We start from the raw sequence: 25,099 nt of genomic DNA on the forward strand, positions 1-25,099 counted from the left end.
AGATTGATGATGCTGGGTAGTACCCAGTATGTTTACACTTTACAATATGTTTTTTAAATAAAAATAGTTTTTTATTTAAAAAACATATTATTTATTTAAACAAGACTTGTTATGTACGCGATCATAAACGTTATGGATATATTTTAATTAAACGAGTTAATAGTCATATTAAAAACACTAAATCTAATTTACGAAAAAGTGGACCTTTTCAAGCAATTTCAATTTGCAGTTATAAATATAACACTTCTTATGTAATACGAAAATAAGGTCTAGCAAGATGTAGTAGTACACCTTACCTATACTATAAGTTTCAACCCACTGACCAACCGGAACCACTGATTCGAAATCATTGCACACGACTTTTTCATGCAAGATTTGCATACACAACTTCCTACATCGTTTCTAGTATATCAAGTCTTATAATTGCGAATTTAAACGTTTTAAAGGTTTTATAATCAGCTTTTGTTATATAAAACTGGAAACAGTATGTATAATTTATAGAAATTCGCGGAACAACTGCACCTATTGTGTTGCAACTCGAAATGCTCTGATTGCAATGCCATCGCCATTCATAGCTTCCATTTCACAATGTAACGGTTCGTTGGTTAACCATACGTTACAGACGGCCCTAGGCAAAATTTTACTAATCGGATATCTACAATAGTTCACAATTACATAGCATTGAGACCGAGAAAAAATGAGAACTCAATACCACAATTACTGGTTGACCCTGAGCCGGACCGACACGTTTTCCTCCGCCTTACTTTGATATATAAAATGCAAATAAATTTGTCTATCAAATACATTTGTGATACTTAATACATATATAATAAAATAGTAAATCTGATTCGTTGCAAGGCGTTGGTTTTAGAAATACTAATCAGGTATTTCTTTGACTTTAAAGTCGAAGAAATATATAATTAGGTTCGATAGACAAGACGATTTTCTGATTACAGTAATGTGATATAATGTGAAGTGAAAATGATGCAAAATGGTAGAAGAGAGGCTTTCAGTGAATGGTGGAATCAGTCCACCGAGGCCACGGACTTTTCGAAGGAATTGTGGCGATCAAGGTGCTTTAGACTTATCTTATTTGGCCAGTGACGCGATATTTCTGACTCAACCGTTGAGAAACCAATTGCTTAATTTTTGACCATTCATAACTACTGTGAATAAATTTGCACATACCAAGACTCGATAAATACTTTTTTAATACAAGTAATAAACGTTCCAAAAAAATCTAAGATACATTTTTATTGTAATGCAACACAAATTATTAAAATAAAAACTTGATCAACTATACATGAATAATCCAAATAAAGTCTAAAGCGCCTTAATTTTCAGTATCTGTATCGTCACCAACAAAAGTGTATATTAAAACAAACGAAAAGTGCCCGTTCTATAGTGTTAATGACCAAGAAATAGTGAAGACCATAGATAAAGTGAAGTATGTGGACGTGTTACAACAGAGCCATTGGCTGGATGTAAGGACCATTTTGAAAAATGGCGAGATCGAGGTACAGGATCTCGTGGCGTTCATTGGTACGTTTTCAAAATCATTTATTTTTGTAACAGGAGGCAAACGGGCTAGATGCCAGAAGGCTCGCAGGTGCGTTGCCGGCCTTTTAAGAATTGTTACGCTCTTTTCTTGAATGACCCTAAATCAAATTGGTTCCCAAATACATCAGTGGGCAGTTGGTTCCACATAGTGATGGTGCGCGGCAAAAACTGCCATAAGAATCGCTCAGTTCTGGAATGATGGATGTATTCTGCCATGACGTCCGACGAATTATTTATCTTCACAACAATTGCATATTATTTCAAATAAATAAGTTCATCAAGTACTTGGCCTCGAGATTGAATTTCTCTGGTCTAAATAAAGCTACACTAAGCTAAATAAACTAAAGCAGATACAATGTAAAAAAATACAAAAAATTAAAGTAAATTCAAAACCTTGCCACATAAAAATTATCTATGATTTCATATTTCATTGTTTTGAAAACTTAACTCCATAATAAAATGATAATTTTTGTTTTAATCGTAAAAAGCAATTCTCACGGAAATTGTGCTGCTATAATGTCTATACTACACGATAAGGCATTTCTCAAGCTCCTAATAAGGTCAACTCTTGGTTTTAAGAGGAAATCACTTGTGATTTATACTTACTAAACTAAATTTATAAATCGAGAAAATTTATCAATTTTTTTAATTGAATTATTGTACCTTATGGATGGATACATGGATACCTTAAAATAACTAAATTTTTTTGTAGCCAGTGTTTAATACAAACTTAATCATATAAAATGTCAGTATATACACATTTTAAATAATTTTTATTTAGTCTTATTTCTTATAAGCGTTTCATTAAATGTACACACCAAACAGACAGATAATCTCTATATATATAAAATTCTCGTGTCATAATGTTTGTTCCCATACTCCTCCGAAACGGCTAGACCGATTCTTACGAAATTTGTTATGGATATCTGAGAATCGGCTACTATATTTCAAATATCTATATTTCAAACCCCTAAGTCATAAGGTGTGTCCACCAAGGCAGTTTTATGATACAACATACAACCCTTAATTGTCACCCCTCTACAATCAACCCCTAATTTTTATTATAGTAGATAGTTATTTTTATTGAACTAAAAAATGTTTCCTATAAATAATATACATGGCAAAACGACGTTTGCCGGGTCAGCTAGTTTGTATATAAGTTGACACAGATATCGCATGACATATTGTGGAGGAAAATAATAAAAGTTGACAAAGTCGAAACAAACCGCTGCTAGTAATGAAAACTCATTTGATGAGGTCATTCTCAAATATTTGTGGTTAAATCAATGCCTATAACAAGCCAAACAATGCAAACATAATACGCACATTTGGTATGCTAAAACTATCACAAATGACTCAATGCTGTCATGCGTGCCAAAACCTCTTACCGATGGTAACAGTTTTACGTCAATCTCATAGTAACAGTAACGTTATGTAGTAACAAATAATGCTGAAATCATAATAATAATAATAATAATTTAGTCTCATTCGTATTGAGTGTTTTTTAAAGCTTTTGTTTTGTCCTCCTAGAAAGAAGTTAGAGCCACTCATGTGTGATATCTTCTCAGAATCCTTATTAAATGCGCCAAAACTTGTAATGCAGGGTCACTTTTCGGTATAGTATTTTGTTTCACAGTGGGGTCCGAAATAAACAAAAAGTTATGATTTGACAAAATTTTATATCGCATAACTTAATATTGACTTCAATACACCCATTAAACAACCATAAATAGTATGTGTAACGCATCAGTACCAATCTAGTGGATATTATTTAAATAAAGAATTGGTATAAAAGTCAATTAATTTTCTTATGAAAACGCTTAATAAATTATAACTCTGCAGGTGTTGAGCTGAAGGACCTCCCGTAGAACAATTTTTTGCAGATGATGACCCCATCTAATCTAGTTTGATCCACGACTTTTTGGCCAGCTTAGGCTTCCTCCAACTGGATCCATATCTTTCTATCTTGGTCATTTTTCTCCCCCACCAACATTTTTGAGCTCGTCAGCCCACTGTGCAATTGGGCAACCTCTCTTTCTATTCCATGGTGGCCATTTCCACCTTGTTACTTTGTTTGTCCATATGCCATTGTTCATTTAGACAACCTGAGGTGTGATTCTATATTAAGAAATAAGTGTGTGAGGTGTTTTTGTACTTTTCTATTATTGTGTTTGTATTTATTATGTTTATGCAATTATGATAATTATAAAAAAAAATATTCTTCTAGTTATTATATTATAGTTATGATTAAGTTTTGAAACACGATTATGAATCTGTATGTCTGTCATAGCAAGTTGCTTGTCACAGAAAAGCACAAATATCATTCGATATTTTCCTGTATAAAACAGAAAAAAATACGTTGTGTTTAGTTTTGTATATACGGAATGACGTAAATTTTAACTTGGTACCTTCAAAACATACGCTTTATGAAACATTTCATTTCAATTATGAAAATAATTAAAACTTTAATTTAAACTGAAATTCATTGCTTTTGCATCAAGCGAATTAAATTTATCGATTATAAGCTATGACATTTGACTTAAAATCAATCTTCAACTTATTTTAACACAGTTACTTTCTTCGAACCGTTCTTGAACTTTCAGAAAAGATGATTTAAGCGATGAATGGCTATTGTTAGTCAATTAGAAATGGAGAATTTAGCAATATCCAATATTTACAAATATGCCTTGTCATTGTAAACATTGATGTTATTATTTTTTACTATTTACCTATGGATTACCTATACCAATACCTTTTTTGGTTGAAATTTTTGGGCATTTTACATACTGTTACATGTGTCTTATATATGTGGAATGAAGAGACTTTATGCAATAATTACGATCAATTCATATTCGAGACTTAGCTAAGCGTGGCTCCCTTGCGTCAAAATCAAATACGTATTCGGGGCTTTAATCAAGAGTGGTGGGTATACCAGGCAACTAACATTTATCTAATGAAATCTAACAACATTTGAAATGGAAATTAGGGTTACGGAAATAAAAAAGGCTTTTTTATTATTAGACATAAGACGGTTGTGCTTAGCAAGTCTCCGTAAGAGTTTTACATTCACAGATTTATAGCTAATTTTTATAAATATATATTATTATATTTTTAATTATTTATTAAGTTCTACACCTATCGGGTCTTGGTTAAAGAAGAACCTCCATCCGGTCCAGTTTTGTGATTTTTGGAGGTACTGTGCTAAAAAATGTATTTGAGAATTATATTCTATCATCATTATCAAACACACAAATACGCAAAACTAGTCGAGCGAGTTTGCTTATCTCGCCGAAGCCGCGAACAAATTATGGTATAAAAGGTCATTAAAGATACACAGAAGACCTAGCAGACTTAAATTAGTACGGCTGTTTGATGGCCAAGTGCATCTCGTTCGTATAATATTAAGTTACTCCTGTAAAAAATACCAATTTCTTATTAGAAAAAAAGTTCCTTAAACGTTATACAAAGCACTGGTGGAATTTCTATGGTCTCTAAACTTATTTTTGGAACTTGAGTTAGTACGGCCATTCTGTAAGCAAAACTTAAGGAACAAGAGCCTTTTAAACAAATATTTTTAAATAACAAAAAACACCAAACTGTGCTGTATAATGTATATATAGCAGGTGGCGAATATAAAATTACGTAACCACATGCAAAGCCTTGACATTTTTACGCGCCACTAACTAGGGGTTCGAGAAAGCGCATATAAGTACAAACAGAATTGAATCTTACTCCTGTGTATTACAAACTAACATCGATTAAAGGGAAACTGATAAATAATGAATGAATACCATCTTGCAATTGCACGAAAGTGATTGCGATTAACCGTTCGTTGCCTTCCTCAAGGTTATTCTTAGAAAAAATCACTTTAATTAATACTTATATATTTCGTAATACAGCTAACATAAATTATAGTCAACAAGAATCAATTACACTAAACATATAGCCAAATGGAATACATAATATGTTAAAACATTTACAAATTTAAAAAAAAATGTGAAAGTGAGTGTATGCAAGTGAGAGTGTGTATATAGTGTGAGCTCATGATGTAGGTGATAAAGCGCTATAGATATTCTTAATACTCCTTTAAGCATATTCTACCATATCCTAAACAAGTCATGGTCGTTGTATGTCCGGAATGCGCGATACAAAACTGAGTTTTGTTCGTAGTTGATGTTGATGTGATGAACGTAAAACAAACCATGATTACGAGCCTGGTAATCATTATATCGTTGTAAATAATCGTATATAGTTTTAAGTTTGTCTACTTATGTTAATTATGTTATTAACCTCCTTTCATAATAGTTATTGGCTCGTTGGTATTTTAGTTGAGTTTATTTATGGGGCCGTTCTGAAACTATATCCAGCTATTCTGTGGATTTAAATCCTTGATACATTGGTTGTAAAAAGATTTCATTTAGAAGTCCTAAAGATGAAAGAAATTAAATAAGCTGCTAAAACCTTTATCAGAAACGCAAATAACTTAAACAATAAAGTGAAATAATTAATTCTTCCACAGAATGCGACAGCAGTGATTCCGGTCATCTTTACGAGTCGTTGGAACCTGCACCTGCGCCGGCTCCAATCCGCCCCGCGCGCCTTCCCCCCGCGGTGCCGCAACCCATAGATGACGACTTCGACTCATTTGACAGTGACAGCGACGATGATAATGACAAGGTTAATATTTTCTACCATAGGCTATGATATTTTTTTATAAACTGCTGAGTAATTCATTAATTTATTCTTTGATTATGAAACTAAATATAGCTCAAATAATTTTTAATTCTAAGTAAATATTTGTTTTATGTAATAAATATAATAAAATATATCTGTGTGTATAATCTAATTATACAAATTATATAATGATCACATTGTTTTATGCACACTATAAATACTTTAAAAAATAATGCTTTGCTTCGGTTTTTGCTTTTCTTTATATTATAACAAATTATAATTAATAAATGGGTGCCAACACAAAAACTATTGTTACGCTGAAAATCCAACTATAGCTCATCCAGTTATGTTGGATTTATAGGAAAAGGAACAATTTGACTTTCAATATTAGTATTTTTACTTTTAGTTGTCTATTAATATTATAAAACATGTTGAATATTGTTTCCTTGTGGAGGTAATAATGTTATGAATGTTTATAGACACTTGAACCGGATTTGCCGCCAGAATTACCGGCTGCAAGGTTACCGACGCCCCCACACGGCGGACAGTATACGTTAACAAAAATTGCCAGCGCAGCTCAGAAGAAAATGAGACAAATAAAGCGAAATTTAACAAAGAGATATTCCGGTATGTAAAACTTATTAGTTAAATAGAAAAAAAAGCTATTCCGATACCGGGAATCGAACCCGAGCCTCCTGGGTGAGAGCCAGGTATCCTAGCCACTAGACCATATCGGATACTGAATGACATTCTAAAATAGTCGATTAGTTTCTACAAGGCAATCTTTTTATAATAATTTTTCTTACAATTAAATTTTCATTCTTCACTAACAAGTTTGTAACTGAATCTTGTAGAAATTGAAGCTAAGACCGTCTATTGTATAATCACTATTACTATTAGTGTTATCAAACAATCATACGTGTTACAATAATTAACTATTGCATTTTTAAAAACACTTCTTTTCACAGTCGCAATGGACGGGAAGACCTTTATAAAATCCAGTCAAACATATGACACGCCGAAGAACCAACAGAACCCCAAATCGCCCATTTACGCAAACTACCAGAAGCCAGAGATCCAACATCTATACAGTAACATAAACTTTGATAAGAAGACTGACAAGCCTCTAGCCAAAATCACCGGCACGTTCAAAGACGAATTAAAAACAATTATAGATAAAAAAGAAAAACCCACAGAAAAAAGGCTGAGTGGTGATCCTTTACCCTTGCCCGAAAAGCCTTCGGTGGAAAATCCAACATCTCCCACAGAAAATAAGAAAGATAGTGGAACTTTGTCCAGGAAAGCGTATTTGTCTTTTAAATCTCGGTTTAGAAGAGCAACTTCAATGGCTGTAGATATTAACTCAGAGGTGCCCAGTGCGCTGAAGATCACAAATTCTACGTTTTACCTCACCGATTCTATGGATGGTGACTCTGGATTTAGTAATTGGTAAAATTTACTATTAAATAAGTTAAAGACGATTCGATATTGTTTTAGGTAAATCTGTAAAAGCGCCATCTATTACCATTTGCACAAACTAGCTAGCCTTTACATGTTTCACGGTTTGTAAAAGTTTTGTGCTAAATAAATTTTTTATTGATTAAATGTAAGGTATATTCCATTACCTTAAATAAGTAAAGATGTTTTATTTTGTATGTCGATTTAAAAAAAATTGGTATTTTATAAGGCACATATTAAATTCATCGGTAGGCCTAAAAGTTAGTGAGTTTGTAGTGCCCTATGGCCACTAAGTTGTCTAGAGTACAAAGGAAAAGTAGACTACTATATTCATTTTGATAGTTTTATTATACCATTAGAATGCCCTTTACTTATTTTTGTTTTGTTCAGCAGCGACAACGGCCCCAACCCCGAAGCGCTGTCACCGAGCAACCGGAGTCGTGGTACGAGACTTCGTCCCGGATGGGCGGAATCCTCCCCTTGCCTGGCGCTTGAGAGGCCCTCACTGCCCCCGCCGCCGCCTCCCACAACTGACCTTAGCGCTGTCAACGAAGGTCAGACAGACGTCAACTGTCAACTTGACATTTTCATTGATTTTTTGATGAGTTGGTGGCTCTTTAGTAGAATTTTAAAGGGATTTCGTAGAACTTTGGTAACTATTAATATAGTCGAGTTATAAAGTTTGTTTGGTTTGGTAAAAATTATTCATTCATTCATTATATTTGCGTAATGACACTTTAGCAATTATTAAAGCAAACGTATCAATGTAAAACTTCCTAAAATAGTTTCTATGTTGATAGAATTTTATTATTATTAATTTATATAAAAGTATTGACCTTTAAAGGTTAAATAATTAACTTAATCTTAGCAAAAATGATTCCAGTTGACGTCTTCTCGTAAACCTAGATTATTTTTTTTGAGAACAGATAATGACGAAGACAGCGCTAAACGAAGGTCAGAACCTGGCTCACTGAAGTGAACTTATTTCAAATTAATATTAATATTGAGATAAAAATTGTGCACAAAGCTCTCTAGTGTGTTATTCTGAAATTACATCACAAGTACGATTTATTGTTTTCATTTAAAGACCTAAATACTTTTATCATTTATGTAAATGTAAAAAGTCATAATCTATTTGTATTTATTTAACATGAAAGTTCAACGTGCTAAGTTACTCTATAAAATAGTTTAAATATATGCTATACACTATCATACATAGTTAAAAAGAAATGTCTAACAGTGTAGTGGGATCATAATATGTAGTTTTTTATGTCCACCAGGACGTCGTAAATGAATACAAACTTTTTGACGTAATTTCACAGCCAGTGAGCTAGGTATGGTTGCGGTACAAATCACAGCTTTGTGAATGTCTCTATGTTTTTCACTGTCTTTGTTTCTTTTATTTATCACCACACGATTCTTAATAATTTTAACACAAAAGCACATTACTTGTTATTTTCTTTTAATTGTGTGTTTGGTTATGGACACACATGATTACAGATAGTATAATAATTATCTTAATGTCACCTGTATAAGTTTATCGAATATGCATGGATACAATATATAAAGCCTATATTTTCCGGTTCACATTCCGCACAGACTACTATTATACCAAACTGTAAGCATTTTTAAATACGGGAAACGAAGTCTTGAAATGTTCAAAACGTATTAAGATCGTGGCGCGTAACAAAGAGGACAACTATTAAAGCAATTTTCCTCAGAACTGCTTAGCGCAGCGTTTCTCAAATAGCGTATGATTATAAAAAATACTTAATTATATTATAACGCACTTAGAGATTTGACACAATTATTGCAATACGTGTAACCTGAAACGATAATTGTTTCAAATATAAATGTGAATACTATCGAAAAATTATAAACAAAACAGCCACAAAAATATTTTACGTACATCGTTGGTAGGTACATTCGAGATATTCTTCGACTGTATATTATAGATATTCACCCGATAATTTATATTGATACAGGACACATTATTATGATTAGTTATATATTTAACCGGCCTAATTCAGCTAGCACTATTACACATACATCGTTATCAAATTCATATTGTGTTTGCGGCTATTTAAAACAAACAATTTCCCACATTGAGAATCGCTGCGCATTGCATTGAATGGCGTAGGCGACAAGGTTTACTACATTATTACATCAGTCTTCCCACCACTTGCATAGTCTGTGCACGTTTGTGTTATGTGAACTATGGTGCTTGTGTTATGAGACGTGAGTGATGTTTTCTAGAGCGCGCAATTATTTTGTAATCTATGCACAATTATGTGACAAATTGTTGTTCTTTGTAAGCAATGACTAACGCCCGTTTTCACCTTCAATTGTTATTGTTTGCCTCTGTAGGTCTTTCGCTTATTCGTTAATTCCAAATTGTCATGGATTTGAAGTATAAGTAACGAGGACAATTCGTTTATTTCAGTGTCCGAAAAAAACAGGCCTCCTTTCCTCAGTATATTTTATAATCGAAAAATTGCTGCGGGTAACTCAATTGTGAGGAATTTGCATGGATCTGGTCAGCACTGTGCCTTCTTAAGTTGTCATGACATTTTAACATGTATATTCTTTCTATCTAATCAGAAACTTATGAAATATGTTATATTTCATAAGTTTCTGATTGTCTTAATTTCAACGTGTGTATTTGAGAGCAAAAATTAAATTAAAGTACATATTTGATCACCTTATAAAGATGCTAATATCCGTCACTTTTGTATTCATTCGAAGTATGTTGCATTAAGTAAGTCTTCTCATCCATTGGTGGATTTCACTTAATTTCTAATGACAAATTATTACCGCATCACTTATAAAAGATGACCTCATTGCATTGTTTAAACAATAATCTTTGGAATTATTTACTTTTATTATCTTACTGATTAACAAGATTCATCAGTGTTATCCATTGTCTTGCAAATTTTATACTCTGTGTAATTATTGCTCTGTTCTATTTGGTACAATTAGTAGTAGTATTTCAAAGAACTTGCTTTAATTACATTATTTTCATAGCTTGAATTTTCGTCTACTAAGTTACTGTTAATTTGTGTTATCAATTTTTTAAAATCATATTTGAACAAACGCATAAAAATTGTAATAATAATAATTCAATCATTTTTTTATTCTATTGCTATAAGCCTGACTCATTCTTATGTGAACAGAATTGAAGCGACTCCTGCCGACTTTGTCGCGCAAGGAAAAAGGTCCTCGTACGCGCACCTCGTGGTATGCCGAATGCGGCGCCGACCCTGCGCCCACTCACACCTCAAACTCTTCTTGGTAAGTGCTTTTACAACATGTATTAATAAATTGTAGTCTTTGGCTAAGAAACAAAAAACCCTCTCATATTTTTACGTAAATAAAATTTTGAGACGCATACAAGCACATGTCTGTCTACAATCTATTGAGACTAAAAAATAATAATAATGTCCCGTTATATATAAACAAGTTTCTATTTTCAATCTTCTTTAAGGTATCTGTGTGCCCTTTTTGGCAAAGGCTCTCTGCACTGTGCCACTCTCTGCCATGTATCATCTGCTGTTTCTTTAGGACCTTCTAAGTTGTCTTCCTCTTTTTAGTTTGCTGTACCTTTTAGTACTGTTTTGGTCCTCATTTTGAGAATTGAGACTAACGCCTCGTAAATATCAAGTATATTTTTCCTACGTTAAATTATAGATAGAGTTAACTCATCATCTTGTCTAAACCAGCACTAAAACTAAATAAACAAAAGAAAAAATCTTTTAAATAAACTTATATAAAATTTCCATTACTTAAATAAACTCGTAAACTATAGTATGTTTTATACAAAATATATTGAATGAGTGAGTATAATAGCTAATATCGCGAATCGCTATTCGAGACCCACGAATGACACTACTGAGTGAGTCACAAGCCTGTTTGTACCACCGTTATTGACGCAAGTTATAAGCGATTAGTTCGTAAGCACGGTTAACCACAGAGAGTAACTCTTACCAAAAACGCTACTTATAATGGTATATGAACAGAGTTCAACAAATATCGATATGCTATGAGGAAAAAGACAGATTGCTCAGATTGATAATTTTTAGCCAGCCCTAGTTTCACTTCCGATATATTTTTTATTTATCAAAGAACACCGCATAATATATCATACATTTTCTTCAGTTAAAGTTACAATATATCTATTCTATACATGACAATCAAGGTGAACATAAACTAAAACTTATAAAATTGTTATTAGTACTCCTGGCTTCTGCTTAATAGAATCGCATATTTCCATAAAATTCCATAGTCAAAAATACTAAGTTGCTAGACGTGGGTGTTTTATTGGCAACTATTTTTTGGAAGCGGTAGTTAAGTCGACAGTTAACCAGACAGTTTTTAATAACAATACTTTAAGTAGCATTTTAGTGTTGTAAAAATACAAAGTAATATAAGTACAGCTTATTCTTGCGATGTCATTGATAATTTTTAAAAATCCACTTTTGACATTTAATTTCGCGCCATTTGTCTTTTCGTTTGTGTCTTATGCCACATTTCCAATACCCAGGTATATTCTATAGACGCATCAGCCAACAGTGTTACGAATCCTCGGTAATGTGTTGGTTGGTTAATTGTGGTTAAATCGCGAGAAATCCTTGAAAGTTATCTGTGGCCCATTTTAAATAACCGGTTAAAAATTAATTACCGTTATCTGTGAAACTTTGAAATGGAGTTACGATAATATTCGTGAGTAAATTAGATTGTTTCCTTTTTTTTAAATTAGGAAAACTAACATGAATTTGAAGAATGTTGTATCAATTGTCATGCATTGCCACAGAAAATAGTATAATAAAAAAATGATTTCCCAGGTACAAATACTAATCTGTAGATTAATTCAAGATTATTTTCTAATACCTCTAGGATATAGTAACTATGGTTTAAAAGGCTGTGCTTTAGTGTCGCGCTTCAACTGTTAAAATGTTGATAAATGTTGTTAGATATGTCTAAAATTGTTTTAGTTAAATCTCTTTAAAATTTACGTGTATTTACACAATACATTTGCGTAGTTTGTTATAAATCAAGAGAAACGTTTGTAAAATTGTATTAAATAATATACAAACAGATATTTTACCTACATATTTAAACTTGCATACATTCCTTTCAAATATACTGCATACCTATAAGATTTCACTTGAGATGTCGCGTTGGTTACAAAAACGAGATATCTGGTACCGTGAAATTATTCAGCAAAAAGGGTTACTTTAAACTTATTACCGTTAATTTAAAATTTAACGCATAAAACCTGTTTCAGGCTGCATTCCTTACAACACTTCTGAATTGAAACTTATTCCGAATATATTATTCGGTCATTTATAATCTGTGACTTCGTAATGTAGAAAATCGCAATTTGCAACTAATTATTAGCATTATAGTGATATAGCAAAACCAAACAATAGACTAATGATGACATTAGTCTTGTTTTGCTACATTTCTGGACGTAGGCCTCCTTCATTTTCCACCAGTATGCCCTGCACTGGCCTCTGTATCCACTCAGAGCCAACGTCCACAACAATGTCGATGCCACCTAGTGGGCAGCTGCGTGATCTTTTGTTCTGCCGAAGCCTCCATTCAAGGAGCCTGCCCCCCCCTATCGTATTTTGTCCATGCGCGCAATGTGGCCTGTCCATCGGCCTATCATACATTATGTATCTGTTTTTATTATCTGCGAATTCAATAGAGAATAAAATCGTATTTGCATTTAATCGGCGATTTCTGTTATAATCTACATCGTGAGTAAACCGGCTTTGACCGGCCTTAGACCTAAGAAGTCGTGGGTCAGGCACAGGAGGCTGATCACCTACTTTAGATTGACACATGATGATGAAACAGATGCAGAAATCTGAGGCCCAAAGAAAAGGGTGTAGCGCCTTATGGACTGCGTTATTTATGTGTATACAAAATCAATATAGAAAATCTAAAAAGGTCGAAAGTTGCCGGCTGTTATCAGCTACAAACAGAAATTTATGAACTAAATTTAAGTCGCTACCACTAACATAAAGTAGCCAGATTAAAAAAAAAGGATTTATATATGTCGCAGTAAAGTAACTACTTTAGTAACTACGTTAGTTAAATCAGAGAGTTAATTGAATATCTAGACAGTTAATTAAAAATCGATGTTCAATCAAGTCGCTAGCATTTTGATTTAAATAAAGCAACGTCGTAGCAACTAACAAAACACATCTCTATCTTAGTCGTGCGTGTTATATACATATAAACAGTCTTTTTGAAAACCTTACTAAATAAGTCTATATTTGAAACGGATATTATAATGTATCGAATAATGTGAATATTCTTTTTTTCCGACCAATTAAAAACACAGACATAAAAAGACTTTATTTTCAGGTACGCCGAAGCAGGTCTGTACCCAGCTGGGCACATCTCGTCGTCATCAGGCGCATCTTCAGGCTCTCATCCGGCCTCACCGCGTCTCCACTCACTCTTCACCCACGAACCACTCTACCAGTTTTATAACGCCGCTAAAGTTGAGGTTAGATTCTCAAATTTTTTTATGTGATATGTGGCACACAGCCACTTTTCTCCAAAGAGTAAAAACAATTTTACAGAGACAAATATAGTATTGTCTTTTGTTACCATAGCCTTTACACATTAAGAAAACACTTTTTAAACGGATTGAAGCTATGTACACATATATGACACATATGAGACAAATATATTATGTAAAGACAGTGTAATAAAATAATGAATACATTTTATATCAATATTCACGAAATGTACAGACATAAAGGAATTTTTTATCACAAATATATCTCCATATCATCATTTATTGTGGTGTTTTACATAATAAAATGCATAAATAAATCAGTCGCGATACAACCTTTTTAGAGCCTCAGATTTCTGAATCGGTTTCATGGTCATTTGTCAATCTAATAGGCAAGTAGGTGATCAATCTGAATTGGGTCTAAAGCAAGCTGGTTTCCTCACGATCCTTCCTTCACCGTTCGAGAGAATGGTAAAAGCCCACGTAAACAGAAAGTCCATTGGTACACAGCCGGGGACCATGCTGAAGCCAACACTGTTTACCTAATACCTATAAAAAAACAGAAACTAGAGTTGCGGTAAATATTCAACAAATTACGTAAAACAAAATACGACAGTACCAGTTGATATTCACAGTTTTACTATAGCTAACCGCAAGATTTCCTTGACTCATCTGTCCTTAGGAATAATTTATGTATAGTTTTTGAATATATTAACGGAACGCAAGAGCATTTAAAATCCATTTCAAAACCTTTTAAAACTATTTGTTCCATACATAAAATATGTAATGTTCACATTAACCATCTCTATTACAAAATATAATTTCAAGGGATTAGGATATTAAACAAAGTAAAGGTGCCGACTACAGCGCCATCTGCCGGGCTGATTTGTAAATCTAAACCGCCCAAACGCATACAAAAAAATCATTTAAATCGGTCCAGCCGTTTAAGTGACAATAGAAATATATATATATATATATATAAAGATGAGCATGATTATGTAAATAGGAAAGTCGTTATGCAGTATTTCCTAAGTAATTCGACGATACGATGTAGGCAATGCAATCAGCAATGCCCGCGTGCTATAAAAATGTCAAATTAAAAGCTATGGTTGTCGGCTTTACATATTTTCAAGGTATAGTCTGTGAACTTTTTGCCGCCTTTGCCTTACAATTGTCATGTCGTAGATTTTCCTGTTCGCAGCCAGTAGTAGGATTGACATGTATGTCTTGTATATATTGAGGGAAATATAGTTTCTGCAATTTCGGTCGCACTCATAGTGCTCCCTCAGCTGTAAAAAGGTCTATTGCTAGCTGTTTTACTCTAGAATATTGAAGTTTGCTACACCGAATGTACAACGACAAGTTCGAGGGGAACGTCATCGGCAAAATTTGTTGTAGACTTCTATCTGTAAAGCATCGGAAAACCGTCAAGCAGATTTCTTTTAATATCTATTATTCTACTTGACAAATTATTCGGTTCCCAAATCTGCCGCCCTAGGCCTACCCAGCCTGCTAGTTAATCCGCCACTAGCTATAATAAACTCTCATACATAAACAAAATATGTATTAGTATGATTTGTTAAATTTTAACTATCAACTATCTGGCTATTTCGTGATATAAGTGACGTAAATATATTATACAAATACCGATTTTCATATAAGGAAGCAATATGTAGGCAATTAATAGTGTAATACACAGTTTTCCTTTTGCGCCATAAAGAAGTTGCAACACAGGCTTCATAACCGGTTTCTTTGAGAACTAATGTTAATAATCGACTATACGACAATCATTATAGTTTTTGTACGCAAGCATTTGAAATTAAATTATATTAAATGATGCCTGAAGTAAAAAAACTGACGATCAAGCAGTCACTTAGTCTACAAATCTGTGGGAATTTGGCGCCTAATTGTTTTATAAAATAATCGCTAATTGTAATGTGAATTGTTGGGTGTAATTGGTCTGACCTTCCAGTATGTTGCCTCGTAGTCTTGACCTCCACAATGTTTTGCTCGACCGTTTAACTTTAATTGACTTAAATCTATCGACTTCGATTAGTATTGCCAGTTAATAAAAATTAACCATTATAAGGGGAATAATTTGAAGTCATGCCGGCCAAATTAATAATTTATTGAAATGTCTTAATTTAACAATGTATAGATAGATACTAGATCTAGAAAATACAGTTCTAGGCTTAAATAAAAATGACACAAACTTGGAACAAGCTATTAGTACCGTTCGATGATTAAAACTTTACCATTGTAATAATTAATATAATAGAAGGAATAGCAACAAATACATTTTAGTTGGGTTTTTATTAGATGTTGTAAGATAGCAAAATTATGCATTGTACGCACTAAGAAATTACAGAAAATAAACAATGTCAGTCTGACATTTCAAAATGGCGACGGTAGTACCAACTTGCCGGCGGCCTAAAAACGTATGTGGCAGTATACTAATGTAATATGGTCTTTAAAAGTGACAGCTGTCAATGAACGGTAAGGCCGAATTATTTTTAAATATTTGTCTATATATTCTAACGCAATTATTGCCTATAATCAACCTATAACTCCAAGGATAAAGTCGTTAGCATGCTACAGCTACAGTGATGTATAAACTGGTTTAAAAAATGATCTCTGGTTGTAGAGGGCGAATATCTAATCTTATTTAGTTGTACATATGCATTTTTAGGGCTTGTTTATAAACGCGAAATCTCAGAGTAAGCTAATCTTGTGAACAACGCACATTACATAAAAACGTAAGCCGCATAGACAAAATTGTGACTGCGAAATCGTCTGACTATAATTACTTTCAGGTGGGCTGAAAAGTTCGTACGCTAACAGAAAAAAACTTTCTTTTTATAAAATTTGATTTAATTACTCAATATATGCCTTCGAGAGCGATACAACGATAACAGCGGTCATTCAATTTTTCAATACCAATTCTACAGTATTTTTTAACTTTAAAATAGGCTTCAGTTTCGGCGATTACGGCTTTATCAGCGCAAAATTTATGCCCAGTGAACATTCTCTTGAGGTCTGAGAACAGGAAAACGTCGCTGGAGGCCAAATGTGGCGAATACGGTGAAATATATTCGTGAGTTATTAGGATTGAACAGCTTCAAACTCTGTTGAGAATCATCAATTCGTTGTTTTTGGTCGATTAAACTCGAAACGATCTCTTAAAATTAATAAAAAAAATTTAACTATGAACATAACATTACGTATAAAGAAAACTTAAAATCTAAGTTAAATTATGAATAATGCAATTCTTGGGAATTCAGCAACTAAGTATATTATTAATAATATGTACCTTATTTTAAAATAAGGTACATTATACAATGCCGTTTTCGCTTTCATGTGTGTGTCCTTTATGTGTTTTCATTCAGCAGCGCTATCAATATTATAAAGAAAGCCTTTTTCGAGTAAGACGATTACCTTTGAGCCTGAAAAAATACCTGTCAATTTTTTTTACACAAAGCTATTGTGTAGGATTGGTCAAAGAATGACAAGCGAACGCTTTATTTATGTGGCATATTTAAATATTGTCAAGGCTGTGAAGTTTTTGCTACCTTTGCCTTTATAATTGTCGTGTCGTAGGTTATTTTTACAATCCAACAATTTCTTTGAAAAAAATTAAAATAATTCGGGAAGAGGAAAATATATTTTCTGCAATTTCGCTCTTTTTACTCATACAAAGTGTGAGCTGAAGGCACAGAAGTCGATTACGGGTTGGGGGGCGGCGAACTAGCTGTTTAGTCTAGAATGTTGAAGTTTGCAACACCGAATCTACAATGAAAAGTTAAAAAATTTGTTGACTTGTGATGTTTTACAACCTTTTATCAGTTAAACATCAGAAAAACCGTCATGCGGAATTGTTTTACGTTTTTATAAGGTAGCAAATTAGTTGCAAAATTTGCCACCCTAGGCCCCCAGCCTTCTCAGCCTGCTGGTATATCTGCCACTGATTTGTTCATTAATTTCGATAAAGTGCTGGCCCGTCTCCAGATCGAACGCCGGTGAAACATTTCTGGATGATATTTGACGCAAATGCTGAGAAATTTCTCACCTTTATACGTCATCTCTATGACCAGCATAAAAAGTGTCCCCGAAAATATTCTTATGAAATTCTGAATGTATATAAATTTGGTGTTTCAGTCGGCTTGTGGTGGTGAATCAGATTCAGATACGTACGAAGCTGGCGGCTCTACCTGCAGCGCATCCCGGCCTACAGCCATGGCGTTAGTGGCCCCACGTGGCCCAGCTCGCACGCTTTGGTGCGAGGTCCCAGAAGTTCTTAACTCCGCTGTACTAAGTAAGGAATTACGTAACTTTTCGACTGTCAGATCGCTCTTAGCTTATCCTAAATATTCATCAAAACGAATGTATTACTTTGTATCTAATCTAATACTAAATCAAAGTTTCGTTAAAATTAACAGGTTCCCTCGCACCAGCTCAAAAGAAACTCCAAGAGGCAAAGTTCGAAGTGCTGACTTCAGAAGCGTCTTATCTGAACTCATTGAACGTGCTAGAAGAGCATTTCATATCACATCCAGCATTTCGAGAAGCCCACGTCCTGCCCAGGGAAGACTGGGAGACCTTGTTTTCCACAATTTTACCCGGTAGGTTCACGCTGTACATTTGTTTATTAGGAGACTTTGCTTCGATGTAGAAATATTCTTATAGTGCCAACTCCTTGCGAAGGTTGGTGATCATCATGGCTAGTTTAATTTTGGATGCCGTAACAATGACTTTGGCCAAACCATTGTCTAAGAGTTTTCAACCAAGACGTGCGTCTGCAGCCAGGTGTCCTTCTGCCACTTTGCCTTGTATGATTAGTTGAAGCCACTCCTTATATGGAAATTGAATTCCTTTTTACAACTAACTCCCAAGCAAAATTAGAGAATTATCACTTAATAAATTCGAAGCCCTCGTTAAACGTAAATTAACCAATAAAGCTTTTTTATAAATTTGACAAATACTTAAATGATCCTAATCCTTGGGATTGATTTGCTCCAGTTCCAACAATTTGTATGACTTCAAACTTAGCGATTAAAATGAGTGGCGAAAAGTTTCTTGCCAGTTATTCTTGCCCGCTCTACGCCGTTGACTTGCGAACTGGTAGTAATGTAAATCTACAAATAATTTGACTTATTTTTTGACGTTCATTAATGTACTTGTTTACCGTTTATGTAAAGTTTTTTTGAGTGTGAGTTTCAAGAAGCTCGTATTTTTTAGTGTTACGTTAAACATCTCTAAAATACTCAAGTTTCCTTTTCTTAACTGGCATAAGCACTTCTTTGCTCTTCTGCAGTCAAATTCAAAATCATTTATACATTAAGGTACAATGTACACTTATGAACGTCAATAAAGAAATGGACATTAAATGCTTCTAATTTTACATTTATTGGTAGTTCTCAAATCAAGGGCGTAGAACGGAAGAGAAGAACTGGCAATAAACTCTCCGCCACTCTTTTTAATTGCCAAAGTTTTTTGGTTTACACAGTCTCATTGGTTTTATATGATTTTCGGGCCTCATACTACAGCTATGAAACACAAATTTCTAAAGGCATCGATAAACATATGACAATTCTTTATTTCTAAAAAGGCAAAAGACATCAAATTAAACCTTCCCTTAACTTCCACAAATATTTCCAGATCATAATTAGCCAAATCGGTCCAGGAATTTTCGAGTTATAACGAGAAAAAATAAATGTTTGCGTGTACTACACACGTAAGAAGTGAAACGTCTTTATGACCGAAAAAATCATCTACTATATGTTTAACAAAAGGCTTTTATTATCATAGACATGAATACAAATAATACAATTATTTCATTTTACCTTATTACTGCTAAGACTATTACAGAATTTCATTAACTGTAATAGAATTATTACTATCATTGTTATCGGTATTATACATTTTTGTTATAAATGGCTTAGAATCTCTTCGAATCAACCGTGGTAGAGACAAGAAAAAGATGGCGTGTAACGGGAAAATGTGACGGGTAACCGAAAATTGTGACGGTATTTTTTTTAACAACGCAGATAAAATAGTTTCACTTCTAAATTTATGTATGTTACATAAGATCATAGGTCATAAGAATTTTAGAAAGGGTATGGTGAGGCATGGCACACTGCTAGATAGATTATAATCTAATTTACGACATGTTTAATATTTTCCAGTCCGTAAATGCTCCCAAATGCTGCTAGCGGAGATGGAGCGATGCTGGCAAGAGAATATCCTCCTCACGGGCATCTGTGACATCGTGAGGAGTCACGCAGAGCAAAGGTTCCACGCCTACGTCAAGTACTGCGAGAATCAGGCCGTCATGGTGCGGACCCTGCAGCGACTGCGGGAAACCCCCAATTTCACGGCAGCACTTAAACAGTAAGTGATATTCATAAATGTACATATGTACGCGCCCGTTACGTATACGTTATAATTTACGTAAATTTCTAATCATAATAGATTCACTCAACTTGATAAATTCTATAGATTTTTTATATATTTATTTATTTATACTTTGTTACCTAATAATAATATACATAATTAAAAAACAAAAAGTAAGTAGGTTACATTAGTTGTAAGGCAACAGGCGGCCTTATCGCTAACAAGCGATTTCTTCCAGGCAGCCCTAATATTCCCATATTATAAATAAAAAAAGAAACACCTACAGAGGGTAAAGTACAAGAAGTGCATAAGTAATTAACAAAAAAATAATAACATGCAAGTATAACTAAAATTAATTAATATTTAGAAAACGTAAAGAAATTTTATTGAATAATTTAGGTAAGGAGTGTTAACTGTTTTAATTAACGGAACAAGCAAGACCAATATATTTAGGTTTATTGAATAAAGATTCAATAAAAATATACAAATGTAACTATGAGAATTAAAGATAATAAATATTACGTGGAATTAATTAATATATGTATATGCTACATACATAGAAATGGTATCAGTTTATGCTCCCTTTTAACTAAACTACTATATATCTCTTTTCATCACAGGGTAAAAGTAATTTGACAGAAAAGGACCAATGATTTCATAAGTCAAAAACTAGACACAATACATAACTTTATTTTATGCATTTTTCACAGGATGGAAAGTCACCCGGCATGTCAAAGTCTCTCCCTCCATTCCTTCCTGATGCTGCCCATGCAACGCATCACGAGGCTTCCCTTACTCCTTGATGCTGTACTGAGAAACCTCAGCTCTGGTGATGAAGAATACGATGGATGCATGCACGCACTTGCTACACTTAATAATGTGAGTAATTACTTTTGTGTATAGTTTTAAAGTTATCCCAGTATTTAATTATTTATTTATTTACACGTCCTTACATTTAAAGAAAAGCATAATACATCAAAATTATAAGGGCTTGTGAGCCTTATCGCTAACAAGCGATATCTTCCTGGCAACCCTCGTAAGTAAAAAAAACTTAAAAAAAAGAAATATGATAGGTAAAGTGCAAGAAGCCCATAGACAAACAAACCATAATCTAAATATATATATATATATTTATATCAGAATCTCACCGTAAGAACCTATTCAATCAATAATGTCGTTAATAGTTTTTCCTTTGTCATATTTTATTTTTGTTCTAAATTATATTTTATATTTCAGTATGTATCCCAATGCAACGAAGGTGCCCGTAACACAGAACGTTTGGAAGAAATGTTCCGTCTGAGTTCAGTCATCCACTTCCCGCCCGTACTTAAACACGCGCCAAACGTCGCGCCCGCTTGCGACCGACGAGACCGCAAGTAATTTATTAATATCTCTATAGCTTATGGTTACATGTCGGCGAAGAAGAAAAAAAATTGCCTAGAGTCTGTGACAATTTTTTTTTAAGACTAACTTTTTCATAAAGTATAGGAATATTCTAATCTATGACTTTCGTCCCTTAGGGCGTCGTAATGTTAGAGGCAGCTGCTTCCCTACAAAATCGAAGGAACCGTTGTTTAATAATTTGTATATAATCTACATATACGTATATATCTATCTATCTATATATGTATAATCTACGTATATATTCTGTTCATACAGAATTTGTATTGATAAAACATCACGTGGCCTTCCCAGTATCTCAGCAAAGGTTTATTATCACAGAAATTTTGTTCATCCATAGAGTCGTAGAACTCTATAAAAAGATGTACTCTAAACTTAAAATAAACTTTATTGCAGACCAATCCGATGGTTAGTTCGTTCTGGAGAGATGACCCAACTGGTGTGGAAGACTGACGAGCTGAAACTGACATTCGGGAGGAAGTTCCACAAGCTTCCCCTACATCTTTTCCTTTTTAACGATCACTTGGTCATCACTAAGAGGAAGAGGTAAGTTTTAAATTTCAAGCGAAATAAATTTTTAAGTAAAATACTGTTATATTATTTCTATATAAATTATCTAATATATTAGAAAACTTCAAACTATCTAAATTAAATTAGATTCTTGTTTGTATGGTAGTTATATTTTGATTATAGAAAGATTATCGTTTTGACTTGGATGTGGCATCCATATTCTAATTCGTAAATAGTTTGACAGTTCGTGTTTATTTTTAAAATTTCTCGTAAAAGTCAAAGTGACAGGCTTACTCAAAAAGTTCATCGAAACCAATTCAGTTGTATTTTTCATTTGAAGACGGTTTTTAAATCGCTTTTATTATTCCAGCGACGAATGCTTCGTGGCAATTGACCACTGCCCACGGTCGCTGGTGGACGTGTGTTCGAGTGACGCGGCAGCAAATGCGAAACATGCCCTTTTGCTTACATTATTAGAGAACCACGAGGGGAGGACCGTGGAAATGGTAAGAATAATTTAGTGTTATATAATTTTACGACTTAAAATGGTTTGAAACTGACCAAATGTATTTACAATTGTAATTATATATCATAATAAATATGGACACTGTGTTACTAGTCACCGTCTTTATAATATTGCCGTGTACCAGTAGTATACAAAAACGTAGCTTTACTTTAGTAATCCTGAGAAATTTATTTAAAAATAACATATTTGTCGTTAATATGCACGATTATTTTATTCAAAATATAAAATCCTCGCATGAAAAATATACCTATCTCCTTCTAACTCACAGCTCATGTCGTGTGCAAGTGAGACAGACGCGCGTCGATGGACAGAAGCGTTGGCCCCGCCCACTTGTCACGACGGCGAGGCCGTATACGCGGGTTGGGATTGTCCACAAGTGGCCGCTTTGTACGCGTACACTGCCGCACAACCAGACGAACTAGGATTAAATGAAGGCGATATTGTAAATGTCACTAGAAAGACTAGCGAGGGTAAGCTTTTGCATCGATTTTGTTTTGTAGGGACCTTAGGCGAGTGATCAATTTTTATTTTATTCACACTTAGAAATTTAAGTCCTTCATTGCATAGTCTCCATTCAAATTCTCTATTTTAAATTCACTTTTTACTTAATAAAGATATGCTCATTTAATTTTAAGTTAGCTTTTACTGTTCACTTCTATTACACAAAAGTTTTTTGTACGACCCGCTAATTACTAGATTTTATTAAATGCTTAATGAGAATTTTTAAACTAAGGTTGGTATTATTTATAGGTTGGTACTATGGAGAACGAACTCGTGATGGCGAATCTGGTTGGTTTCCCGGCTCATACACGGTAGAAATTGCCTCTCCTCACGTTCGCGCTCGAAACCTGAGACAGCGATATCGCTTGCTCGCTCTATCCGGTACTTACCTCGGACAGAAGAAACGGCCCGCTTGAATATACTCTGTGACTTTAAATGCCTGTGTGATGTTTGCTCTACATTATGCGCAATAACCGTTACTGCATAATTAAATCCGAATGTATTATTTTATCTTATCTATGATTTTCATTTCTAACTGTGAATAATATGTTTAAGTTACTTTAAGGTGCTTTGATAGTGTTGATTGACTTATTTGAATGTATAGAGCCGTCCAAACACTGCCTTTACTTTGAGCACTTTAGTATAAGTTTTAGGCACCTCAATTTAAGTGGTGTTTAGCAAAATAATGTAAGTAGAACTATAAGACTAGTTACTGAATGTACAGTTACGTATGAGATTTGAAAATTGTACAGAATTATCCTTTCCACAAGTGACAATACCATAGACATAATCTGTGGTGCCCTATTTGTCTGCGATCTTCATCTATTCCTATTAGTTCATTTACTTTTAGCACTTACTTGCTTATAAAACTACTAGTCAATAGGCGGTTTGTAATTATAGTTCATATGAACAAAATGTATTGATATATTTGATATAATTGATATATTTATTTTATGACATTCCTTTTAAATATATTTTGTAAGTTTCTCGGACGTCACTGTTGTGTACGGGACCATAACATTAGTGTACTTAACATTATTTAATGGACACATATACCATGTAATTAACTCGTTATTAGATTTAATTTACCAAGAAATATAATTTTACATCTACTTTTTGTTTTAATTCAAAGATCACATTTACTTAACCTACCTTTTAGTTGTATTCAATTAAAAACTGAGAGATTACTATAAAATTACAAGTAAAACGGTTCATAGGAACAAATGATTTTGTTGACATTACCTATTTATCTTAATAATAGAAAACTCTCGTTAAACGTATATTAATCAATAAAGATTTCTATCAATTTGAAGATTATATAAATGATCTTAATCAAATATATAAGGCTTTTCTGCCTTGCAAACAATTTGTTTGACTCAAAACTGCGATTAAAGAGTGGCGGAGAGTTCAGTTCAGTTGCCCGCTCTACGCCCTTGACATGCAAACTGGTAGTAAATATAAATTTGGAATAAATTCACCATCTTTCTGCAGACATTCATATATAAAGTAAATATGCACAATACCTATAACAGACGATCGGTTGGACA

General features: G+C 33.6%; 1 protein-coding gene, 1 long non-coding RNA gene and 1 other non-coding gene across 10 annotated transcripts in view; 1 reads left to right on the forward strand and 2 right to left on the reverse strand.

Annotated features, from left to right (window-relative positions):
* LOC123708702 (ephexin-1) overlaps nt 1-24,664 on the forward strand; it is a 77,818-nt gene extending 53,154 nt beyond the window's left edge. For 4 of the 8 annotated variants that reach the window (XM_045659535.1, XM_045659537.1, XM_045659539.1 and 1 more), the window contains 15 exons: nt 6,080-6,237; nt 6,714-6,861; nt 7,203-7,683; nt 8,083-8,246; nt 10,866-10,983; nt 14,068-14,212; nt 18,380-18,536; nt 18,661-18,843; nt 20,407-20,611; nt 21,325-21,493; nt 21,851-21,990; nt 22,412-22,561; nt 22,896-23,031; nt 23,320-23,521; nt 23,802-24,664. In XM_045659535.1, coding sequence (XP_045515491.1) covers nt 6,080-6,237; nt 6,714-6,861; nt 7,203-7,683; nt 8,083-8,246; nt 10,866-10,983; nt 14,068-14,212; nt 18,380-18,536; nt 18,661-18,843; nt 20,407-20,611; nt 21,325-21,493; nt 21,851-21,990; nt 22,412-22,561; nt 22,896-23,031; nt 23,320-23,521; nt 23,802-23,968 — 2,723 coding nt within the window. In that variant the 3' untranslated portion in view covers nt 23,969-24,664. Of the gene's footprint in view, nt 1-956; nt 1,074-1,344; nt 1,543-6,079; nt 6,238-6,713; nt 6,862-7,202; nt 7,684-8,082; nt 8,247-10,865; nt 10,984-14,067; nt 14,213-18,379; nt 18,537-18,660; nt 18,844-20,406; nt 20,612-21,324; nt 21,494-21,850; nt 21,991-22,411; nt 22,562-22,895; nt 23,032-23,319; nt 23,522-23,801 lie in introns of all 8 variants that reach the window. The other 4 variants (XM_045659542.1, XM_045659543.1, XM_045659541.1 and 1 more) reach the window with 4 other exon arrangements.
* Trnae-cuc lies at nt 6,900-6,971 on the reverse strand. Its single transcript has one exon. It is a non-coding gene; the product is annotated as a tRNA-Glu (tRNA).
* Nucleotides 14,488-16,234, reverse strand: LOC123708703. The gene is made up of 2 exons (XR_006753643.1): nt 16,190-16,234; nt 14,488-14,773 (listed from the first exon to the last, which is right to left on the reverse strand). It is a non-coding gene; the product is annotated as an uncharacterized LOC123708703 (long non-coding RNA).
* Nucleotides 24,665-25,099: the final 435 nt, after the last annotated feature.

Source organism: Pieris brassicae, chromosome 4, assembly GCF_905147105.1.
Source record: "Pieris brassicae chromosome 4, ilPieBrab1.1, whole genome shotgun sequence".
In the NCBI taxonomy this organism is placed as follows: domain Eukaryota; kingdom Metazoa; phylum Arthropoda; class Insecta; order Lepidoptera; family Pieridae; genus Pieris; species Pieris brassicae.